Source organism: Hemicordylus capensis, chromosome 4, assembly GCF_027244095.1.
Source record: "Hemicordylus capensis ecotype Gifberg chromosome 4, rHemCap1.1.pri, whole genome shotgun sequence".
In the NCBI taxonomy this organism is placed as follows: domain Eukaryota; kingdom Metazoa; phylum Chordata; class Lepidosauria; order Squamata; family Cordylidae; genus Hemicordylus; species Hemicordylus capensis.
This window is the reverse complement of record NC_069660.1, coordinates 156,370,046-156,392,460: the sequence shown is the minus strand read 5'-3', so window position 1 is coordinate 156,392,460 and position 22,415 is coordinate 156,370,046. Positions and strand designations below refer to the sequence as shown.

Sequence of the window (22,415 nt, the reverse complement as noted above, 5' to 3'; positions counted from 1 at the left end):
TGGCTAAATTTTATTATCAATGTTGTTGCTGTTGTTATTATAGATATCATTGCAGAATATAGGCTGTTCCCAGTAAAGTTGCGTTTTGTAATTGGCTGATGGTGATTTCTGTGGCCCCTATGGTGTTGAGGTGCTCTTCAAGGTCTTTTGAAATTGCATCTAGGGTGCCAATTACTACTGGCATTATTTTGGTCTTCTGCCACAGCCTTTCAATTTCAGTTTGTAGATGTTTGTACTGTTTTTTCTGTTTCTTTTTCTTCTATTCTGCTATCCCCTGGTATTGCTATGTTGATTATTTTAATTTGTTTTTCCTTCTTCTCGACTACAGTTGTATCTGGTGTATTGTGTGGCAGATGTCTGTCTGTTTGTAGTTGGAAGTCCCATAATATTTTTGCATCTTCATTTTCTACATCTTTTTCAATTTGATGGTCCCACCAATTTTTGGCTACAGGTAGCTTGTATTTTTTGCAGATGTTCCAGTGTATCATCCCTGCTACCTTGTCATGCCTTTGTTTGTAGTCAGTCTATGTGATCCTTTTACAACAGCTGATTAGGTGGTCCACGGTTTCATCTGCTTCTTTACAAACGCAGCACTTGCTGTTTGTTGTTGACTTTCCTACTTTTGCTCTTATTGCATTTGTTCTTAGTGCCTGTTCTTGTGCAGCCAATATTAGACCCTCTGTTTCTTTCTTCGAGTTGCCATTTTTAAGCCATTGCCAGGTCTTGGTGGTGATTGATTTTCCAGTTATATTGTGCAAATATTAAACATGCAGTGGCTTATTTTTCCATTTTTCTGCTCAGTTCATGACTTGTTCGTTCTTGTCGGCCTGCTTTGTTTCATTGGTGTTGAATAGTTTCGCGTTATTGACCATTTGAAGTGCAGCTTCTTCACTGTCCTTGATATATTCTTCAAGGCCTCTTTTCTCCTCCTCTACTGTTTGCTGGACTTGCAGCATTCTTCTTCCACCTGAGCTGCGAGGGAGGTATAGCCTATCTACATCACTGCGGGGGTACAGAGCATGACTGATGGTCATGATTTTCCTGGTCTTAAGTTCTAGCGTCTCTAGCTCTGCCTGGGTTCAAGCTATTATTCCTGCAGTGTATCTGATAACAGGTATAGCCCAGGTGTTTATGGCTTGTATGGTGTTCCCACCATTGAGTTTGGACTTGAGGTTTTTTCTAACTCTCCTGATGTATTCACTTCCCATTTTTCTTTTAATTTCAGTGTGTGCAATGTTATCAGCCTGGAGAATGCCCAAGTATTTGTAAGTTCTTTCTCTTCCAGGTTCTTGATCTTGCTTCCATTGGGCAGTTCTATTCCTTCTGTTTTTGTTATTTTCCCTCTGTTCATTATTAATGCAGCACACTTGTCTAGTCCAAACTCCATTGCTATATCGCTACTGAATATACGGACAGTGTTTAGCAGTGATTCAATTTCTGACTGGGACTTTCCATACAACTTCAGATCATCCATGCAGCAGATGTTTTGTTTTACTTGATGTTTTAGATGTTTTGTATCCAAGGCCAGTTTTGTTTAGTATTTGTGAAAGTGGAATCATGGCAATTACAAACAGAGGGGATAGTGAGTCTCTCTGGAAAATACCTCTTCTAATGCTAACCTGTCCAAGTGTCTCGCCATTGATTGTTAACTGTGTACTCCACATGCTCATTGCTTTTTTAAAATAAATATCTGAATGTTTTTGCTGACACCAGTTGTTTCTAAACATTTTAGTATCCATGTGTGAGGCAATGAGTCGAAGGCTTTCTTGTAGTCAATCCATGCAACACTTAGATTTGTTTTTCTTCTCTTGCAATTTTCTAAAATCATTTTGTCAATCAGCAGCTGGTCTTTTGTGCCTCTGGTGTTTGGGCAATTTCCTTGCTGTTCAACTGGTAGCTGCTTAAGTGTTGCATGACTTCATCTGCTATTATTCCAGTTAATAATTTGAACATGGTTGGCAGGCAGGTTATCGGTTTATAATTACTTGGAACTGTACCTTTTGCTGGGTCTTTCATGATGAGATGAGTTTTGCCAGTTGTTAGCCATTGTTCAATATCACCTCCTTGCAAAATGTGATTGAACTGTTTTGATAATTGTTTATGAAGGCTTGTTAGGTGTTTAAGCCAAAAGCCATGCAGTTCATCGTTGCCTGGCGCAATCCAATTTTTAATTTTCTTTGCTCTTTCATTTATTAATTCTGGTGTTATTATTGGATCTTGCATTTGTTGGTTACTTTTTTCGACCTCTTTTATCCATCCTGCTTTTTTATTGTCCCATAATTTCCCCCAGAATTGCACTGTTTCTTCTTTATTTGGTGTTTCTATGTTTCTTGCAGTTTTTAAATTATTATTATTATTATTATTATTATTATTATTATTATTATTATTAATTTGATTTCTATACTGCCATTCTAAAAATGGCTCGGGGTGGTTAAATATTTGCTCTTGTATGAGAGTTTAAACAAAAATGGTACTTTGCTCTGTCAACTGCTTTTGTGCAATTAGAATGAAGTAAAATACCTTCACTCACTGGTCCTCCTTACATAGTATTTATAAAATCCAAAACATAATATAAATTCTTGTCCTTCCCTCTCTCTCCTCCCCGCCCACTTGCTTTCTAGAACCTCCTATTGGAAAGACAGAATCTGATCCCAAGATAGAAGTGATAATAAAACCCTGCTCAAGAAGTCCTGATCGGTCCCGGAGTAAAGTAAGAGCAGAGAATAACCTGAAGAAAAAAGACTCTGCTCTTCAAGATACAAAACAGGGAGAAGACCATGTAAATAAGGACTTCTTGCCAGTGGAGATCCGTGGGATTCTTGATGACCTTGAACTGGACTATATGTCTCAGAATACAAAGCAAGAGAGAGAGGAAGACAGTCAAATTCAGATATCAGCAGTGCCTTCTGAATGTACCAGAAGCCACAGCCCAACTAAGAGAAAACCAGATAAGCTAGCTGCTAATGAAGAGCCTCAAGTCATTTCAAAGAAACGGCACTATGATACAGATGAAGTTCGCCAATATATTGTTAAACAGCAAGAGGAGAGGAAGAAGAAGCAGAGTGAAGAGAAGAAAGCACAAAAGGAGGCAACAGAGCAGAAGAATAAAAGGCTTCAGGAGCTTTACAAGAAACAAAGAGAGGCTCTTACTAATAAGACAAAGAGTACTTTGGTTTCTGAAATAGCCACCAAGCAATTACAAGAAACATATTCCAAACTGTTTTTGGAACAAACCTTGCTGGAGGATCCACTGGTACCTGTACCGGAGGTAAAGTTATAGCTATTTTGCAAGAGTGAGTGGGGTATTGTTTGCTTGGTGGCTGGCTGGAAAAAACCATAATTAACATGGAAATGTAGATCTACAAAGAATTGCTAACAGACAATAGTTTTTGTAGATGCTGAATAACACCCAAACTGAAATTGCCTATAAAATATAGAGGGTAGACGAACAGCAAATAACAGGCACATCCAGACTAAGTCAGGCATTGCTGAATCCCAATGAAATCAACAGGGCTTAAAGTTAATCATTATCATCTCATATTATTGATTTCAGTGGTACTCAGGCATGACCAGCTTAGTCTGAATGCTACCATAGATAGTAATACCTTGTCCTTCTCTTAGTAACTGTATACCTGCATTTGTCGAAAGCATATAAGACATGGACTTGCACTTAAATGAATGTATTAACTGATTATTATGAAGGGCTAACATGCAGGGCACTGCTCCACAGAATGCAGAGTCTGCACAACAGTCTCCTCCTCCTTGGCAACCCCAAGCTTTCTTTAACCCTTGGCAATTCTGAGGGCTGCGATGTGCAGGGGTGAGGAGAGAGCAGGTTTGAAACACCTTCTCCATGAGTGGTCTTGTGCCTGGTTTCTGGGCTCTCTATTTCCTGCCTGCAGTCACCCGCCCTGCAACTCACAGTGCTGATGAGTTTTTGGGAAGCTCAGGGCTGCCCAAGGAGGAGGTGGTGTCAGTTGTATGTACTCTGCATTCCACTGGCATTGCTCTGCATGTGATTCTGTATTCAATGGCTTTCTTCTGCAACTAATCTTGGATCAGCACTAGTCCACAGTCTTATTTCCTGCTGGACTGTGGTAAAAGAACTAGTTAATGGTTTATCACCAGGCTGAAAATTCCATTCTCGCCTTTCTGTGTGTACTTCAAGAATGACGGACTTGATCCCCTTTAGGGTTTAGGGAAGGTAACCGCTCTCTAAGGTAAGAATGTTGCAGTAACTTTCTGTAGCTGCAGAAGCTACCACACTTTCAAAACAACCATGGCTTTGTGGAATTTCTGGATATGAGTTCATTTAATAATGTCTGTCTCTCTGTACCTGTTTAGGCTGCTTTCGGCTAAGGGCAGAGCTGCCACCAATTTCTGCGATTGTATTTTATTAAGCCAGGCTAAATAGGAATATTTGCAGAACAAATGCAAGTTGTTGGGACAAAACTCAGTTGATGGAGTCTTTTTTTTCTTTCTTTTTGGATTCTCCTTTGTTTTGTTTCTTAATAATATGCTTCCATTTTATAATAACATTGCCACTTTCTTCCTAGCCCAAACCTGGTTATCAGCCATCTGGAGAATCTGACAAAGAGAACAAGGCACAGGAGCGACCACCTAGTGCATCTTCCAGTAGTGATATGTCTCTCTCTGAACCTCCTCATTCTCTTGTTAGGTAAGAAAGCAGGGGTGTGTGTCTGTGAAGCTTTGGAAGTACAAGCCATCTTTAGGGGGCCTTAGAAGCTTGCTATTATGTCTATAAATGACTTAACAATATAATCTATATACCAACATTTTTTGGAATATTTTTTCCTTAGTGTCATTGAAATGTTTAAAATTCAGCATTGCAGAATTCTGTATCTGAAAGATTTTCTTCAATAAAAGTAACATGGAAAGCAGGGTTTCTTTGTCTGAAATGTAATTTCACATACCAAGTTTATTTGTCTGACATAGTCAGGACTTTGTGTATGATGGGATTTTGTGGGAGTGCAGGAAAATTTATATTGGGCATAGAATTCAACTTCCTAAAAATCATCAGTTTCTCTTTTGTAAAAGCACAATTATATACCCCTTATTATTCAAATGATGTGCTTTAATGTTTGTGTGCAGTGTCTGTTGAAGCCTCAGATGTCTTAAGATTTTCAGTGGTTGTTGGTTGAATTCAGTACCCTGAATAGCATCTTGTCTCTGAAAACCCAGAGAATACATATGCAAAATAGTAAAAATAAAATGAATTGAGCAAATGAAGCGATGTTATGCAAACTTGCTCAGCTTATACAAATAGTAGTGTTCTTTCCTTATTGCAGAATTTGGAAAAGTTTGGTGTAGAATATTGTTGTTACTTTGTTTAGACAAATACTCACAGCCCTGCACATAGTATCTTTTAGAATGATGTAACAGCTATCTGGATACTTCTAGTATTTGTGTATTTTGTATTTTTTATAATATGTATAAAATACCTTATGCCAAGGGTTCTCAAACTGTGGGTCAGGACTGTCGGGGGTTCCGAACAACTTAAAAGGGGGTTGGGAATCAGGAGGGAGCTGTCAGGAGGCCAGAGGCTTTACCTGACATCCCCAAGATGTGAAGTTCAATCAGGGACAATGGGAGGCATATGGATACAGAAGCCAACAGCCAGTTGGCTCCTCTGCAGCTCATAAGGCCAAGGGAAGCCATAGCAGTGGCACTTATTTCACTTCCAGGCCAGGGGAGAGTTTCCTTGTGGGAGACACTAGAGCTCATCTAGTGAGTGGCCAAAGAATTGCCATTGCTGTGCCCACTCTTGGCTTTGTGAGCAGCAGAGAAGCTGTGTGGTTTTCAGCTTCCTGTTGCTCAGTGGCGGGTGGTGGTTCCTGCAACTTGAGGGGATGGGGCACTAGGCAGGGCAGGTGAAGGGTGGAGGTACAGGTAGGGAGAGGTGGAGCCAAGTGTGGGCAGCTGCAGAGGTACAACCAGGACTAGGCGGGTACCTTAGCAATAATTAGCAAAGTGTAGATTGGTAGCTAATGACTGGGATCAAAATACACACACACACACACACACACACACACACACACACACACAAATCTCAGTTGCTCACCAGCAGAAATATAGAAAACATCAGTTGCTTTATAGTGCTTAACAGGATTACAGTAGTGTATAGATTTGTAACTAAAACGGCAGGATCAAAACACAAGCACACAGACGAAATGAATTGTACAAGCCACAAGTAAAGCACAGACCAGCTACAAAAGGCTGCTTCTGTGAAAAGTAAATGCATCCTGAAGTCACCAGGACAGTTCTGTCCGCCTGATTATTTTAAAAAATGAATAGCAAGAAGAAAGAACTCCGAGTCAGACTGGTATAGTGGTTAGCGTGCTAGACTAGGGGAAATCGAAGTTCAAATCCCCAGTCAGCCGTGAAACTCACTGTGGGAGTTTGGGAACTCACTTTCTTTTGGGAAGCAAAGATGCATGGGAACACCCTTTTCATATTCCATGCCTGCTGAATAGCTAGGTACCACTCTCTGCCCATCTTGGGTGTCCATCACTTAGTCTGGGTGTCCATCCTGGCAAGCAACAAAAGGTTTTAATAGAGATCACTTCTTTAATTCTTGCCCAATGAACCATAACCCCCAGTGGACATATTAATGTTACAGATACTGGCCACAATCCAGAGAAAAACCTGGTTAGCTCTCTGCATAGCAAATTGATTTTTTATTTTCCTTCCAACAGAATCTATTCCTTCTCTAAATACACCTCAGGAAAGTCACTTCTGCAATTATTTGAAAAGCAGTTTGGACTCTCAAATCCATGCATATACCCTAAAATAACTTTCTGGCTTCTTATGTCAGTTTCTAATCTAATTAGTCCAGTCTTACAGTTTGCTGTTCTTTCCAATATTTTATGGCATGTCATTTTGGGAATGGGCCATAATGCTTTGCATACAGATCACAGAGCAAGGGAGAGAAAGCAGAGATTGCATTCCAAACAAACACAAAACAAAGAAGCCAGCAAAAGATCAGACTTACCAACAACCAGCCAGTCAACCTGTTCTCTAACCAAAATGGTGTATGCATTATTCTGAGTAGTGTAAAGAAAAAGACTTCCCCACCCTGGGGACACTCTGATTGGCTGCCTGAGGAGTCAAGCAGCCAATCTGAAATTTATTTCTCTATATAAACTGCCCTGAGCCATTTTTGGAAGGGTGGTATAGAAATCGAATTAATACTACTATTACTACTAATAAATTAATCAGCTTAGTCTCTCTCTGACTGGTTTATAGAGTGGCCCTTGGACTGCCCACTTTTCAAAAACAAAAGCGAGCATGATTATTGGCTCCTGCCTTAATAGTATTAATATTTGAAAAGATTGGGGCTTTTCATTTGGTCTTTGAGGTTGATGCTATCATTACCCACCTCAAAACTCTTAAAACAGCAGCAGGCTGCAGGCAAGAGCAGCAGAGGGAGGCAGTAGGCACACAAAATGGAGGCAGAGATGACATGGCTGACTAAGAAATTTAAAGTGAGCACTGCTCACTTTACCCCTGTTGTCGCTTCCCTGTGTCTCACAGAGCAGTTCCTCACTTTAAGTTCTTGACAATGTCTCTTCCTGAATTTTGGATCAATGTGCAAGCTCAGTACAAAGAATTAAGTGAGAAAGCTATGAAAATACTGACTCCCTTTGCTTGATTCTAATTTGCAGAGTTTTCAGCAGTTGTTGCTAAAAAGAACAAATACCTATTGAAAATAACTTGGAGCCTGAGATTATATTGGCAGTCTCATACATAAAGCCTTGGTTAAAAAAAAACTAAGTAGGAGTAAGCAAGCTCATACTTCTCACTGAAAAGATAAATATGTTCATCAGTGTCTAATCAAATCAGTGGCTGACATCCTGACTATCTAAGTGTGGGTGTTCCTAACATCAGTGAAACTCTAGCCCACACATTGATTTGCCATGCTTCTAAAGCATGGGTGCTTTTCCGCTTTGGTGCAGGAGCACAAATACTTCTTGGAGCTTGCCCACACTCCATAAGTGCTCTACTAGGCTGAAAACATGTCCTCCTCAGCAACACGTTTCTGGTCTACACTTCATTAGTTAGAATGTCAGCCAGTACCTTTTAATCATGGGGAGGAGGAATGGTCATGTAGTGTTATATATTATTTTAGGGGGTCACAGTGTTAAAAAGTTTGAGAACTGCTTTATGTGGTTTGTGCATCTAAAATACCAAAGGTGAAATTAGATTATGGCTTTTCTCTATCTTCTTCCTATGCAAAGTGGAGAAAGGGGGATTGTACCCTTCCCCCTGCTGGCCCCTTGCACTGACTATGCCTATCCCACTGGATATCCATGCATGGGTGTAATGAATAGGGCATATGCCTGTAAAATCTAGTGCCTGGTGGCCTGAACAGTACATTAGGTATTCCAGATTTGAAAATATACTTAGATTTGGATCTGTGTATCTTGGATTTTACAAGTATAACTCTGTTTGAAATGTGATGCTCATGCATGGACAACCAGTGGTCTTGAAGGTGGTGCAATTGTGCTTGGTTGGTGGGGTGAGAAGATGTGCTCACTCTCCCAACATGTGTAGGGGGGAATTGGGGGGTGGGTGTTACTCAGTATAGGCCCAATATATAGATTCTCAGTTTAGGAAATGGTTTAAAGATATCTGTATAGGTGAGCATTTAATAGTCAAATGTTGCCCAGGCTCAGTTTTTATAAACTTATGAGAATTTTAACTTGTTTCTAGGAAAAATTTGTTGGAGCCCTTATGGATGAAGCCAGATAGACTGAGTTCAAAAGCCCAATTTCCATGCTCACAACCACCTCCTACCTTGGGTGGAAGTCTCTTCTCACAGCTTCTGACTCTGGATCACATGGGTTCCTTGAAAAAGGACTTTGACCCTGTATTGTCAACCAGGAGGAGCCAGAGCACAGCTGTGGGCTCTATTCCTTTGGCATCGGCATCTGCTGTACAACCTACCATTAATCAGTATAAAAGTAAACTGGACCGTATTGAAGCCCTGAAGGCAACAGCTGCTTCTCTGTCAAGCAGAATTGAAAGTGAAGCCAAGAAGCTAGCTGGGGCTGGCATTAACTATGGTGCAGCTTGGAACTCCGAGCAGGACTTGCCACAAGGAGATCAGGGTGATGGTTGCTTTACAAAGGCTGGCAGCCCACCTGTGAAAGAAGATGATGTTTTTTCAGCTAGGCTTCAGAAGATGTTGGGTACCTGTGTATCTCATACAAATTTGGATGATAACCTTCCTGGAGTGGGAAATCTTAATGAGTTTAAAAACCTCCCAGAGACCATCAGCCCTCATTCTGCTGCTGTTGGCTTTCCAGGCAACCACAGACCTGAAGGAATATTAGGAAAGAAGCAAACTTGCGCCCCTGATGCTGAAATCAAAGTTGTGGTTCCACTTAATTGTAGTGTAGGTTCAATAAGTGAGGGGTCCCTCAGTGATGGTCATCTGTCTGAGGAGGAAACAGAACAGCACGAGTTTCCACCTTTGAAGACAGTTGAGATATTAAAGGAAAAGGAGTTCTGTGTTGCAGATAAAACTGAGTATGAACCCATAAAAGAATTTCAGAAGGAGGCAGAAAAGCATCCCCCCATTTTCACACAGATGAGTGCTTCAAAACCCTGGGAAGAGCTGACCAAGGGAAGTCCACATAGTGTCATCAACATTTTTACAAAATCTTACCAGCTAGGTGGAAAAGGTAAGAAAAAGAAATAAATAGGGCATTTGCTATCTTTGGGGTTTTGTTGGGAACTGCCAAAATTATTACATTTAATTGTGATATTTTGCTCAAAATCTGAGGTTCAGAACTTTAAACAAGATAATAAATCTGCTGATTAACTTTGCACATATTTGCTGATTTGTAGGCAATTTCCGATCTCTTTGGAGATATTGGCATCTACTACTTTATGCTGGATTCACTTACTGTCTTCAGATCCCTCCTCTTCTAAACATTACGTTATCCAGAAAGTACATTTTTGAAACCTTGTGTGTAGCAGTGTAGAAAGGACTCAGACTTTTGTAATTCTGACTGTGGCTTTTGGATCTCTCTCGGCCTTCAGATAGAACTTTTGTCAGATGATTTAAATCCTTCTGAAATGCAGACTGTTAAACCATTTCTTTTTTCACTTCCCTCCTTTTTATAGGACTTGACGAATTGTCAGGGCAAGGATCACCAAACCAGCGACCTTTACTCCCAGTCATGAGCCCTCCAGCTAGTATTGTTTCATATGATGATGATTTCATCTCATCACAGGGAAGTGGAGCTGTGACTGACAAAAAGGCTGTTCTTGAGCCCAGGTACCTATCAGTTTACACATGGCAGTGGAACAAAACTGATCAACAGTTATATGCACTAAATAATATCTGGGTATATGCTGAAGGTTTGCCTTCCATTTCTCAATGAAAGTGGAATATTTCCTAGTAGGAGGTATCCAAATCAATGGGTTGTGGTATATTGTAGAATACAGTAGATGAAAATTATCCAGCTTTCCAATCTCAACCTGATAAAGCTCTAGAATTGTAAAAATGGTACTTTGCCACCTCGATTTTGCAATCCTGCATTCTCATCTTGAGAATTGATTAAATATTGCAGAGTTTCCATAACTCTTGTCAAAAAATTTAAGTTACGGCTGTCAACAGCTTAATCACTTAGCCTTCAACCATTTAGCGTAAATAAATGTGCATATTCCTAAAACTCCACTGTAGGTGCCTTCTTGAGGATATTCATAGAACCATAGAATTTTAGAGTTGGAGGGGACCTTGCAGGTCTTCTAGGACAACCCTCTGCTAAGTGTAGGAAACTGCTACTGCTTTTCTGACAGATGGCTGCCAACCTCTGTTTGAAAATCTCCAGGAAAGGAGAGCCCAATAGGGATGTGCCCGAAGGTGATTCAGCGCTGGCGGGGATGGTACTTTAAGGGTGGGAAGGGTGTACTCACCCCTACTGCCCCATTTCCCCTGCTGGTGCTCCATTATTTTCAAGCCCCTCGGGGCGGCAGCATTCCTCCCTGCTGCCCCGTTGCCCTCGTCGGCCAGAAGTAGCGATCGTGCGTGCGCCCATCTGCCATGCACGCACAATGGGCGCACGCACGATCACTACTTCCGGCTGATGAGGGCAACAGGGCAGCAGGGAGGAATGCTGCTGCCCCGAGGGGCTTGAAAATTTTGGAGCACCGGCAGGAGAAATGCGGTGGTAGGGGTGAGTACACCTTCCCCACCCTTAAAGTACCACCCCCGCCAGTGCCCAAACGCCGCCACCCCCACCCGAGTTGAAACGTTTTGGAGGCCTGTATAATGGCCTCCGAAATGTTTCAGCCTCAAGCCTAGAGCCCACCACTGCATGAGGCAGACTGCTCCATTGTCAAACAACTCTTACAGTTAGAAGAAACTTCCTAATGTCTAGCCTAAATCCACTTCCCTATAATTTCAACTTATTGGGTCTAGAGCTGCCTCAGAAGCAGTAAAAAAACAAGTCCTTCTTCCATATAACAATCCTGCAGTATTTATTTAGCTAGGTAGCATGTACATTTATATACTGCCCAAAACTTATGTGTCTGGGCAGTTTACAGTAAAATACAAATTAAAACAAAATTAAAACATTAAAATAATTTAGAATTTAAGAAATTCTGCCTTTTAAAAGTGATGGGGGAGCTCTTAACTTTTATTTAAAATATTTATTTCAAAACTTTTATTAAAAATAAAAGATAATTTTTTTAACTTTTATTAAAAATATATTTTACTTAGCATGGTAAATAGTAAAATATTAACTCTGTTTCAGTCCTTAATTAATAACTCTTGTGTTACTTTTGTAACAACCTCAGTCTCTCTGATCCTCTTCTTCCATCCTGTTATCTTAAAACTAAATTATTATTAAAGTTAACCTAGTAGTACAAATGACTGAACATTATCCTGAAATTTGTTCCATTATTGGATATATAATTACCATTTGTGCACAAGCTCATTGTTTTGCCCTCTTCTTTCACTATACCATATGCAATTTTTAATTACACCATAATTGCAAGGCAGCCCTTTAGATATTTGAAGGTGGTTATCCTATCTCTACTTAGCCTTTTCTTTTCCAGGCTAAACATACCCAGCTCCTCAACCATTCCTCATAGGATTTGGTTACTAGACCCCTCACCACCTTCTTTGCCCTCTTTTGGATCTGTTCAGTTATCAACACCGTTTTTAAAATCCACAGCCCAGAATTGTACACAGTATTCCAAGTGAGGTCTGATCAGCACAGAATAGAGTGGCATGATTACATCTCATGAACTAGGCCAGGGCTGCTCAGCTTCAGTCTTCATGCAGATGTTGGCCTACAACTTCCATAATCCCTGGCTATTAGCCACTGTGGCTGGGGATTATGGAAGTTGTAGTCCAAAAACAGCTGGGGAGGCCTAAGTTGAGCAGGCCTGATTTCTAGTCACTATGCTCCTGTTAATGCAGCCTAGGATTGCATTAGCTTTTTTAGAAGCTGCATCACACTGATAACTCATGTTCTTGTTGCCCATTAAGACACCTAAGAATGAGAACTCTGAATTTAAGACAACCCTACCTCAAAATAGAAAATCTTGTACTGGACACACAAAGTTTTTTTGTTTGCATATAGTAACTGTAATCAATGTACAATAAGGTTATGTCTGCACACAAAGAAATGCCCCCTCTGCATGATTGCCAGTGCTTTCAGAAGCACCAGCACTTCTCATGCTGCATCTCACTGTTTACTTCTTGAGTAATCAGCTGCAGAGCTTGGTGAAAATGTGGGACAGGGTGAGAGCCCCAAGTAAGGATGTGCACGGAACTGCGGAGCTGCAGTCTGGCTCTGGGGTGGGGGTTCCTTTAAGGGCAGGGGGAGGGTGTACTTGCACTTGTGTGCACGTGGCACACGTGCAAAAGGCTTTCTGAAGCCGGGAGGGGGGAGGGGCGGCAGGGAGGTATCCTGCCGCTCCAAGTGCTTACAAAAAAACCACATGCCGGCGGGGGAAAAGCAGCGGGAGGAGTAAGTACACCCTCCCCCCACCCTTAAAGAAATGCCCACCCCGTCATTCGAACGGCCCCAAGATCGGACCGGTCCAGCCTGTAGAATGGCCTCTAGACCGGTCCGTGCACATCACTAGTAGCTGCTGCCCCTCAGAGCAACTCGCATGCAGCACTCCTGTTCTCTTGATCACAGCCAGCTGCCCCAGCAGAGGTTCCTGGTATGCACATTTAAGATGACCCCCCACTTTCTAGACTCAAAGAACTTGGGGGAAAACCTCGTCTTGGATTTGGGTAAATACAGTAGTGAATACTACCCTACCTGCACAGAGCATCTGTGCGGTTTTTGGGGCCAGCTGTTCCCTCCTGCCCCACTCTCTCTTGTCCTCCCTCCCCTTCCCTCCTGCCCCACACTTTCTTGTCCTCTCTCCCCTCCCCTCTCTCTTGCCCTCCCTCTCCCCTGCCCCTAGCCTCCCCTCCCCTCTCTCTTGCCCCTCCCTCTCCCGCTCTTTCCCCCTCCCTCCTGCCCCTCTCCCCCTCCTTCCTGCTCTCCTCTTGCCCCCATCCCACCCCACACTCTCTTGTCCTCCCTCCCCCTGCTCCCTCCCTTCTGCTTCCCTCTCTCTTGCCCCCTCCCTCCAGCCCCACTCTCTCTTGCCCCCCTCCTCCTCCCGCCACAGTCAGGTCTTTCTTACCGGGGCATCAGTGGCGTGCTGAAAGGTTTCCCTCCCATCCTGGCCTCCGATGCTTCCTGCTGCCAGGTCTGGCCAAGCTGCCTCCTCTTCCATATCTGGGACGGCCAGGCCAGGCTGTCCCTCCGCTTCCTGCTTGGTCAGGCCGCCGCTGCCTCTTCCATACCTGGGATGGCCTGGCCTGGCCTGGCCTGGACAGGCCAGGCCGTCCCTCCGCCTCTGAGCAACCAGCCGAGGCCACCACCTCCTCTGGCCGTTTTGTGGCCCGCCCCCACCACCACCATTTTTCTTTCCTCTCAACTCTCACTGGGCCCAGGAACTCTCGCAATGTGTCGCGAGAGTTCCGCCGCCAAATCCAAGAGGACACACACTGGCTAAGATAATTAAATATATAGATGAGCTATTTGGAAGGAAAGGCCACCTGTAATACTATTTTGTTTTGTTCTCTGTTATGACAACACACTTGAAGTAAATGTACTCTTACAACTCAGATTAGTCAATTAAAGGGTAACCAACTGTAGATTATAGTTTATAGTTCTTGTCCAGATGCAAATCTTCAGCAGTTCCTAAAGTAGTCTAATATTCAACTGCTTTTAAAAGCAGGTAAAAGTCTTGATCCACTGCTTCATATGACCTTCGAAAGCATTTCAATATTAATTTCGGAAGTTGTAATTGGTGGTGGTCTTGTTCAACCTCAAAAGTCAGATGGATTTCAGTGTTCTGGAGTGTGCATTGGTGTATTGAAAATTGTTAGCTATGTGTTTGTTCTGTCCCAGTAGCAGCAGCAGTAGCAGCCCCAGCATGAAAGAAGAGTTTTTCAGCAGAAAATCACCTTATGAACTCCAAGCCACAGAGTCTCCCTACCATTCCTCAGGACCACCATCTGCAGGTTCTTCCCGTTCATCTGCATCTTCTAAAAGAAGGAGGGGAAAGGAAAGCAAGTCTGCAAGTAAGTCTGCTTGCACAAGGTTGATAATAGAAAATCCATCCAAACTATATAGGCATTGTGGAAAAGCCTCTCTTTCTCCCTTTATCCAGCCAGCATTGATTTGTAAGACTGCTTGGGAATGGTTCCTGAAACAGGCAATTGGGGAAGGAGGAGGGCAGAATGGTTAGCTGTCAAGAAAAATCTGTATAATTATTTCTCTAAGATGTGCCATTTGGGAATGCGTGGGGATGTGTCCCGAAACTCTCGTGAGAGTGGCGGCACCACTCGTGAAAGTTCCTGACTTTGGGCAGATGGTGAGGAGGCACCGGCAGCGGGCTCGGCCGCTGTGGGGAGGTGGTTGTGGGCCCAGCTGCGGTGGGGAGATGGCGGCAGCGGGCCCTGTGCAGCTGCCGGGGTGAAGAGGTGGCGGTGGTGGGCCAGGCCTGTCCGCTGGGGTGAGGAGGCAGTTGGGCCACCAGGAAGAGGAGGCGGCGGCAGGAAGGGACGGGCCGGCTTGAAAGCTGGCCAGAAATCATGGGCGGGCGGGCCAGGTGGGCATCAGAGACGCCGGGGGAAGAGTCTGAAGTGGGGGAAGAGTCAGGGGAAACTAGGGGCTCAGGTGCTCTGCACCCAGTCAGCTAGTAGTAAATAATAGAATAAGAGGGAATAGGCAAGCATGGTTATGACCAATATTTAAGGGGGTCACCTGTAATTAGGAGCATTGCTTCGGAGAGGCTAGTACAAGTCCCCAAAAGAAAACAGATCCCGGACACCAGCTGGATTTAGTTCATCAGTTTATTGTTACATCCTAAACATCAGCTAAACTATAGTCCATTCACTCACACACACATACATACATACTCACCATCCCCATCTAAAGGGTGATCAGTCTTTAAAACGGGGTGTTGGAAGAAGCTGTGGGCCCCACGATCTTCAGTGCTTCTCCGAGAAAACATCTGTTGATGCCTGACTTTAAAAAGGGTTGCTTTCCTTTGATGCTGTTTGATGTTCTGTGTTTACATCCGTCTGATCCCAGGATCGACCTTAGTCCTTGTTTTCCAAGCAACTCCTTTTCTGCTGTCTCCAGCATTTTATCCAGTGTTCTCTGGTTGTTTGGGGCATTTCTTCCCAACATTTCACCATGGTTTGGGGGGTGGGGGGCTGGTATGTTGCTTACTCATGCATTCTTTCAAACACACACACACACACAGAGTTATTTAACCAGAAGTAAATCATTCTATTAGGTTTGCTGACAATCTTTGAAGTGGGAGCAGTTCCCCTTATCAACATCAATACTTCATTCGGTTATACACGTAGGCTATAGAACTATGAAATAAACAATCACTTTTAATCAGATAATTATACTAGCTGTATTACATGTCATGGTGATGCACTGTGGTCTAGATAGGTCAAGTGACTTTAACCTGCAGTGGTTAAATACTGAATCACGGGGAAAGGGGGAGACTAGTGCTAGTTAAGAGACAAACACAAGAGTGAAATTCTTCAGATCCAATCTCGCTACAGGAGATTGGTGATGGAGGGCAGGAAGGAGATTTCAGATGACTGAGGCAAACCTTTACCCAATATTTATTTATTATTTATTATTTATTTGTTCGATTTTTAGACCACCCTTACAAAATAGCTCAGGGCGGTTCACAAACATCAAGGACCCTTTAAAACAATTTAAGAGCACTGGAAGTCCAGGCCAAACAGGTAGGTCTTTAGGGCTCTCCTAATTCCAATAAAGAATTCAAATTACGGATGTCTGCAGGGAGCGCATTCCACAGTCCAGGAGCGGCTACAGAGAAGGTCCGCCTAGTATCCTAGTGTAGGATGAATATGGATTTCTTTTCTCACCTGGGGTCTTGTAAATGCTCATAGGTGAGCTGATTTTTGTGCTTATGGTGTCCTTGGTGTTAGTCGTTGCTTCATGTCTTCTTTGCTTGTGACTAGGGATGTGCACAGACTGTTTGCTGCAGTTTGGTCCGAATTTGGACCGAACTGTGAGTCCGCAAGCCAGTTCAGTCAAACCGAATGGCTTGGCTGTTCAGTTTGACTAACATCTTGAACTGGTTCAAAGTGGTTCAAAATCAAACCCCTCAAATTGGCCCAGTTGGTGGTCGACCGGTTTGCAATCGAACTGGTTCTGCACATCCGTACTTCTGACCATATATATACCCGTGATCCAAAAATGCTGGTTAAGGGATCCCTAGGATTCCGTTTTCACCAGAAAAGAAAAAGAGGGGAGAAGGAGAATCCTAATCTAGAGGGGAGTTCAGTTTACAGCTAAAGAGATGATATTTTTCCTATATAGCCTCCTTGGGCTGAAATGGAGAAGTTGGAGATCTGGATTGTGGTTCCAGACATTCATAATGAGTGGGGTTCTGCGCCTGTATAGACCAGCTTTGGATGGAATTCGTTCACTCCTCGTGATGCCCATAACCGCCAGGTGCACGTGGCTGCAGTACCCTCTAGCGGCGGTTGGGCATCCCTTTCCTCAGTTCCTTGCTGACTGCCAAAGTGATCAGATCTTCGGAAACACTTGCTCCTCAGAAAATTTAAACTTTCCTTTTTGATACCTTAACAATGACTACTGGTACGGACTTGGACTTCACTTTGCATTTCCCCTTGATTTTGACGACTTCTTGAACTGCTTTTCAATCCTATTTAATCCTGCCCTCGGAACAGACAATGACTTTGCTTTCGGTTTCCCTCACGGACTTGGTGATTCAGATCACTTCTTTACACGGTTATTCTACCGCCCCCCACCAAAAGCTTTAATAACTAAACAACAACCTCTACTCTCATGAGTACTAGAAGGGAAAAGATTAGGGAGAAAACCACCTTCAAAAGGTGCTGTGACTGCCGCGGGAAGCTCTCTTCTACAGATGGGCATGAACTCTGCCTGTTTTGCCTGAGGGAGGCCCATAATACGATGAATTGCTCTGTCTGCTCTACCTTTAATAAGCAGACGCTGAAGAACCGGGCGGCCCACATAAAAGTGTCAAGACCTGCATCAATGCAGTCTACAGTCTCGGCTGCAGCATCATCAGCTGCCACCTCGACATTGACCGCCACAGCTTCAAAGAGCAATCCGCCATTTAAGAAGCCAGAAGGCCTATTGTCAAGCCCCAAATCTAAGGGCATGGCTACGACACCGGAACCACCGGCTAAGAAACACAAGGGGTATGAAAAGCACCATTGCAGCCGGAGTGCAGAGCACACCCCCTCACCTACTGGGCTGCAGACCTTTGAGAGCCCACAACATTGAGCAGCTTCTCTGTCCCCGGCGCCAACACTGAGCCAGTCTCCCTCAACGTCAGTGTCGAAAGGGAGCCATGCTCATACAAGCACACAGCACTGACATTCATCAACATCGAAATAAAAAAAGAAAACAGTCCCATTGACATCAACAGCGGCTTTGGTTTAAAAAAAATCAACAGAGGCTTCGGCTTCCAAAAAATCATTGGCATCGAAGAAGCACAGCTCAACAGCAGACACTTTCAATATTACAATAGCCATCATCCACGACACCAAGCTCAACGTTGAGCCGGACCAGGACATCGAAATGGACCACGATGCCAAAGACGACCACGATATCGAGTGCACAGAGGCGTAACTAGGGAAAACGGCGCCCGGGGCAAGCACTGAAATGGCGCCCCCCCCACCGCGCCCCCCCCCCCACCGCTCCCCCAACATACTTCATTATACTTAGGTTTTTCCTCACAAGCGCCCGCTGCCGCCGCCAAGCCAGGCTACTGACTGGCCGCCAGGTGCCAGCAAAGCAATGGGGGGGCGCAGGTGGCGCGGAAGGGACCGCTCGTGGGGAAGGGGGCACCGACGCGCTCCCTTGACTGCTGCAGCGCTGCTGCACTGAGCAGGAAACATTTGTATTAACAAAAAATTTAAAAAAAAATTTAAAAAAAATTGGTCATTGCGGCGCCCCCCACGTGACCAGAAAAGATGGCGCCCGGGGCACGTGCCCCCCTGCCCCCCCTATAGTTACGCCTCTGCGAGTGCAACCAGGACTTTGTCATACAAAACAGCCCCGAAGATCCACTTAGCTCCAGCATTGAGAGATGACAACCATCCGCCACTAGTCTCTCTTGCTTGCTGTATTCTGAAGAGAGTACTCCCTCTCAGATACCTTCCGAGGGTTCCTTGAGATTGGAACTAGTACAACCCTGATTCCAAAAACTCCGTCCATCACGGCTGAAGAATACTCCCTCTTCAAGCAATAGCTACAGGAAAGGGATCAACCATGTGCACCTTACAAGCAACATAAAGCGTCCGTGGTGCAGACCTGTTACTCTAACACACAACAAAGAACGGGCTCGCTCCAGGCCAACTTCCTGCCGCTGCCAACGATGACAACTTTGCTGTTACGAGAGGGACTTCGTCATATAGACACACAGCCATACTCATACAGACACACAGACAAGCCATACTCCAACATACATTCCTCCAGCAACTGATATTCACAACTCACCTCTTGTCTCCTCTTCTGAAGAAGATGATGCAGAAAGCTATGTGTCAGATTCAACTGAGCCTGAGCCCAAGGTTCCTGTACTACCTCATCCAAGCAAGTTCCTGTACTACCTCATCCAAGCTGCTGTCCCTTCCATCTCACACACTGAGGAGATGAAGGGCTATCATTAGCAGGTCGTGGAGATGGCACAAGTCCTATGATTAAACCTGCAACAAAATGCTAGACTTAGACGACCCAGTTTATAATATGATGAAGAAAGCGTTGGTTTTACAACTGATCGATTTTCCAATGCTGCCTATCATCTCCAGAGCAGCCAAGTCAGCATGGGAAGTACTCCAGACTTTGACACCCACCTCCAAGCACCTTGAGACGCTTTACAGAATACAGGAGGAGGAAAATGAGTACTTAATGCACCACCTCACGCCAAATTCTTTGGTGGTTGACTGCGCCACAACATCTAAAGTGGGGCGGCGGCATACTACACCTGTGGACAAGGAAGGCTGCAAACTGGATGTGCTGAGCAGGCATACTTACTTGACGGCTTGCCTTTTGATAAAGATTGCTAACTGTATCGCCTGCCAAGCCAAATTCACCCACTCCTTGTGGGAAAACCTGTATGACCAGCAAACATTGCTGGATCCAGTAGATTTCATAAAGAAGTTCAAGGCCACCTTTGTGCGGACAACGACAGCAACTCGACAACAGCTTGCAAACGCCAAGCATTTAGCTGAGTCCGAGTCCCGCACTTTAACCTCTGCCATAGTTCTGAGAAAGCATGCCTGGCTGAGAGCAACCAACCTCCAGCAGGACATGAAAGACTGTATCGAGACATTGCCCTTCGAAGGGAAAGGTCTCTTCTCTGAAGACAATGATCGTACTATGTAGCAATGGAAGAAGGCAAGAAATACAGCACCTTCACAAACCAGAGGTTCTCCAACAAATACCAGAGCCCATTCCACAAGGGCATATGCCACTTCGGTTGCACACTTGGCGGGCATCAGGTTCCAAGATATTTGTGCAGCAGCCACCTGGGTATCCCATCAGACTTTTGTGAAACACTATGCAGTGAACCTATGGACAGCGGCAGCCGCTGAATTCTGATGGGCAGTCCTAAAGAGGGTGTTATAGTAGCTTGCAGCACCCACCACCATCTGGGTAGCTTGTAATTCACCCAATCCATTATGAATGTCAGGGAATCACAATCCAGATAAACAGGTTGCTTACCTGTAACAGATGATCTGGTAATGATTCCCCGACATTCATAAAACCCGCCCGTCCATTCCCGCTGCTCGATGCAAGTTACATAGCCATCAGTGTTATATACGGTTCCACGCCAGTACCAGTCTAGCAATGATGTTAACAGCTGGCCATCAAGAAGCTGAAAGGAGGGCGCCTAACTGCTACTATGAGGTACTGCAGGCATGTGTAGATGGTGGCTGCAGGCATCCCGAGCAGCTAACGAATGCTATCCAAAGCTGGTCTGCACAAGCACAGAACCATCATTATGAATGTCGGGGAATCACTACCAGATCATCTGTTACAGATAAGCAACCTGTTTTTATTGTGGTTGGGGGTACCTGGAGAGACTCTTCCACAGAACGCATGTTCTATCTGGACTTTGCAATGGAGTAGATACCAAACAAAGATCGGCACAGTCTTGATCCCCAGGAACATTTCTATGAATGGGTTTGTGAACTGTACAAAATGCTAGTTCTGAGTGGGTGCCGGTGTGGGGTGGCTCTTTTATCTTCATATTGTTTAGATGGAACCAAAGAACTGAATAGATTCTACTTCACTCCCATTCAGAGGGGCAGGGCAGGAAAGTGTGATTCCAAAGGAAGAGTTTCTTTTCTACAGTTGTGGGTAGATAAGGAAGAGCCTGGCTCCTTGGTGGGCCCAGAGTATCACTCTTGCACCTACTGTCTTGGAAATTGGGGCTGGCTGAATCACTCCAGGGTAATGGCATTGTAGGGTGTGATCCAATTATGTGCTGTTAGTCCTCAAGGCTAGCCTAATCAGCAATAGGTGATCTCATTCATACCTGGCAGAAATTGCTTCAGCTGATGGATATTTTCTATAATTATATTTGAGGGAAGGTGAGCATATGCATACCGGATTTAGTTGGTGCTGCAGGTAATTTCCTTTAGGGAAATTGATCTCTCAAAGACGTGTTCAGCGCATTGTTATCAAGCAGAGGAGAGGAGCACAGATGCCAACCTTTTGCTGCATTCCATTTCACAATGCTGGTCTCTTTTCTGGTAATGCCAATCTGGACCCAAATGTGTAGTTTCTGTTGGGGAAAAAGAGGTTTACTCTTAACATGGTATAGCCTAAAACTGTTAAAAACTAAGTTACCTAAGTTGGTAAAAGGGGTTTCAGGTCAATGCTGCCACTTGATCATCCAGGAGTACCCAAAAACTACAGACCTGGGTCTTTGAGGGGGAGTACAGTCCCATTCAGAAAAGTCTGGACTCCTAATTCCAGATAACTCTGTGAAGTAGGATAAATTAAACTTCATCGCAGTTTAAGATGACCAAGAGGACCTCATAACTGAGCAGGGATTTAAACCCAAGCCTCCCTGGTCAGAGCTGGATGCTTTATCTACCTCACCATGCTAGTTCATAGTTTGTTTTTCCTTAAAAGAGCTTGCAGTTCAGAGATGGGAGTGGGAAGGGGATTGGCCTAATGCCACTTTTCAATGCATGCATATTCTGTGTCTCTCCTGACCTGAAGCCCTGATCTTATATGAAAACTTGGAAAGAATAGTAATCAATGCATTAATTGGAATTGAAGATAATATTTCAGAGAATTATTCTATCCATTCTATTAAACACTTTGGAGAATATTCTTTTCCAAGCCTAGAAAACCTTCTAGATAATTCTGATATCTAAGAACATCCAATAAACTAGTCATGTGGGAAAGATAGCATTACTTATTTCTGCTGGTTTTTTGTTTTAGAAGCTCCCATTTGCCACTATATGTTTTACAGGGCTTGAATCTTTCAGTGGAATTTCAAATGTCTCTCTGCGGGAGGAAAACAAAACTTTTCCTGTATCAGACCGTGGATTGCAACAGACGAAGAATTCATTACTTAGTAATGGAGTATCTAATAGAGAGCAAGAGCAGAACCTAGATTCTGACAGCACTTTAGAGGAGCTCTCTGCTCACTCCTTGATGAGGTAAGGTGAACCACTAACAGGGTGTCAGTTGCATGTTACCAAAATGTGGCCTTAAATACTTTGGGATAACTCTTTTTATAGTTTTAACTGTTGTTTATAAATAACTAGTACTAATAGCTGATATTCCCTGTAGTGCTCT

At 43.9% G+C, this 22,415-nt stretch overlaps 1 protein-coding gene across 5 annotated transcripts in view; it reads left to right on the top strand.

The window, feature by feature from the left end:
- Window positions 1-22,415, top strand: part of CEP350 (centrosomal protein 350) — a 139,902-nt gene that overhangs the window by 40,213 nt on the left and 77,274 nt on the right. For 4 of the 5 annotated variants that reach the window (XM_053244151.1, XM_053244149.1, XM_053244152.1 and 1 more), the window contains 6 exons: window positions 2,622-3,268; window positions 4,557-4,678; window positions 8,734-9,707; window positions 10,153-10,306; window positions 14,457-14,629; window positions 22,087-22,276. In XM_053244151.1, coding sequence (XP_053100126.1) covers window positions 2,622-3,268; window positions 4,557-4,678; window positions 8,734-9,707; window positions 10,153-10,306; window positions 14,457-14,629; window positions 22,087-22,276 — 2,260 coding nt within the window. The remainder of the gene's footprint in view (window positions 1-2,621; window positions 3,269-4,556; window positions 4,679-8,733; window positions 9,708-10,152; window positions 10,307-14,456; window positions 14,630-22,086; window positions 22,277-22,415) is intronic. The other variant, XM_053244150.1, reaches the window with a different exon arrangement.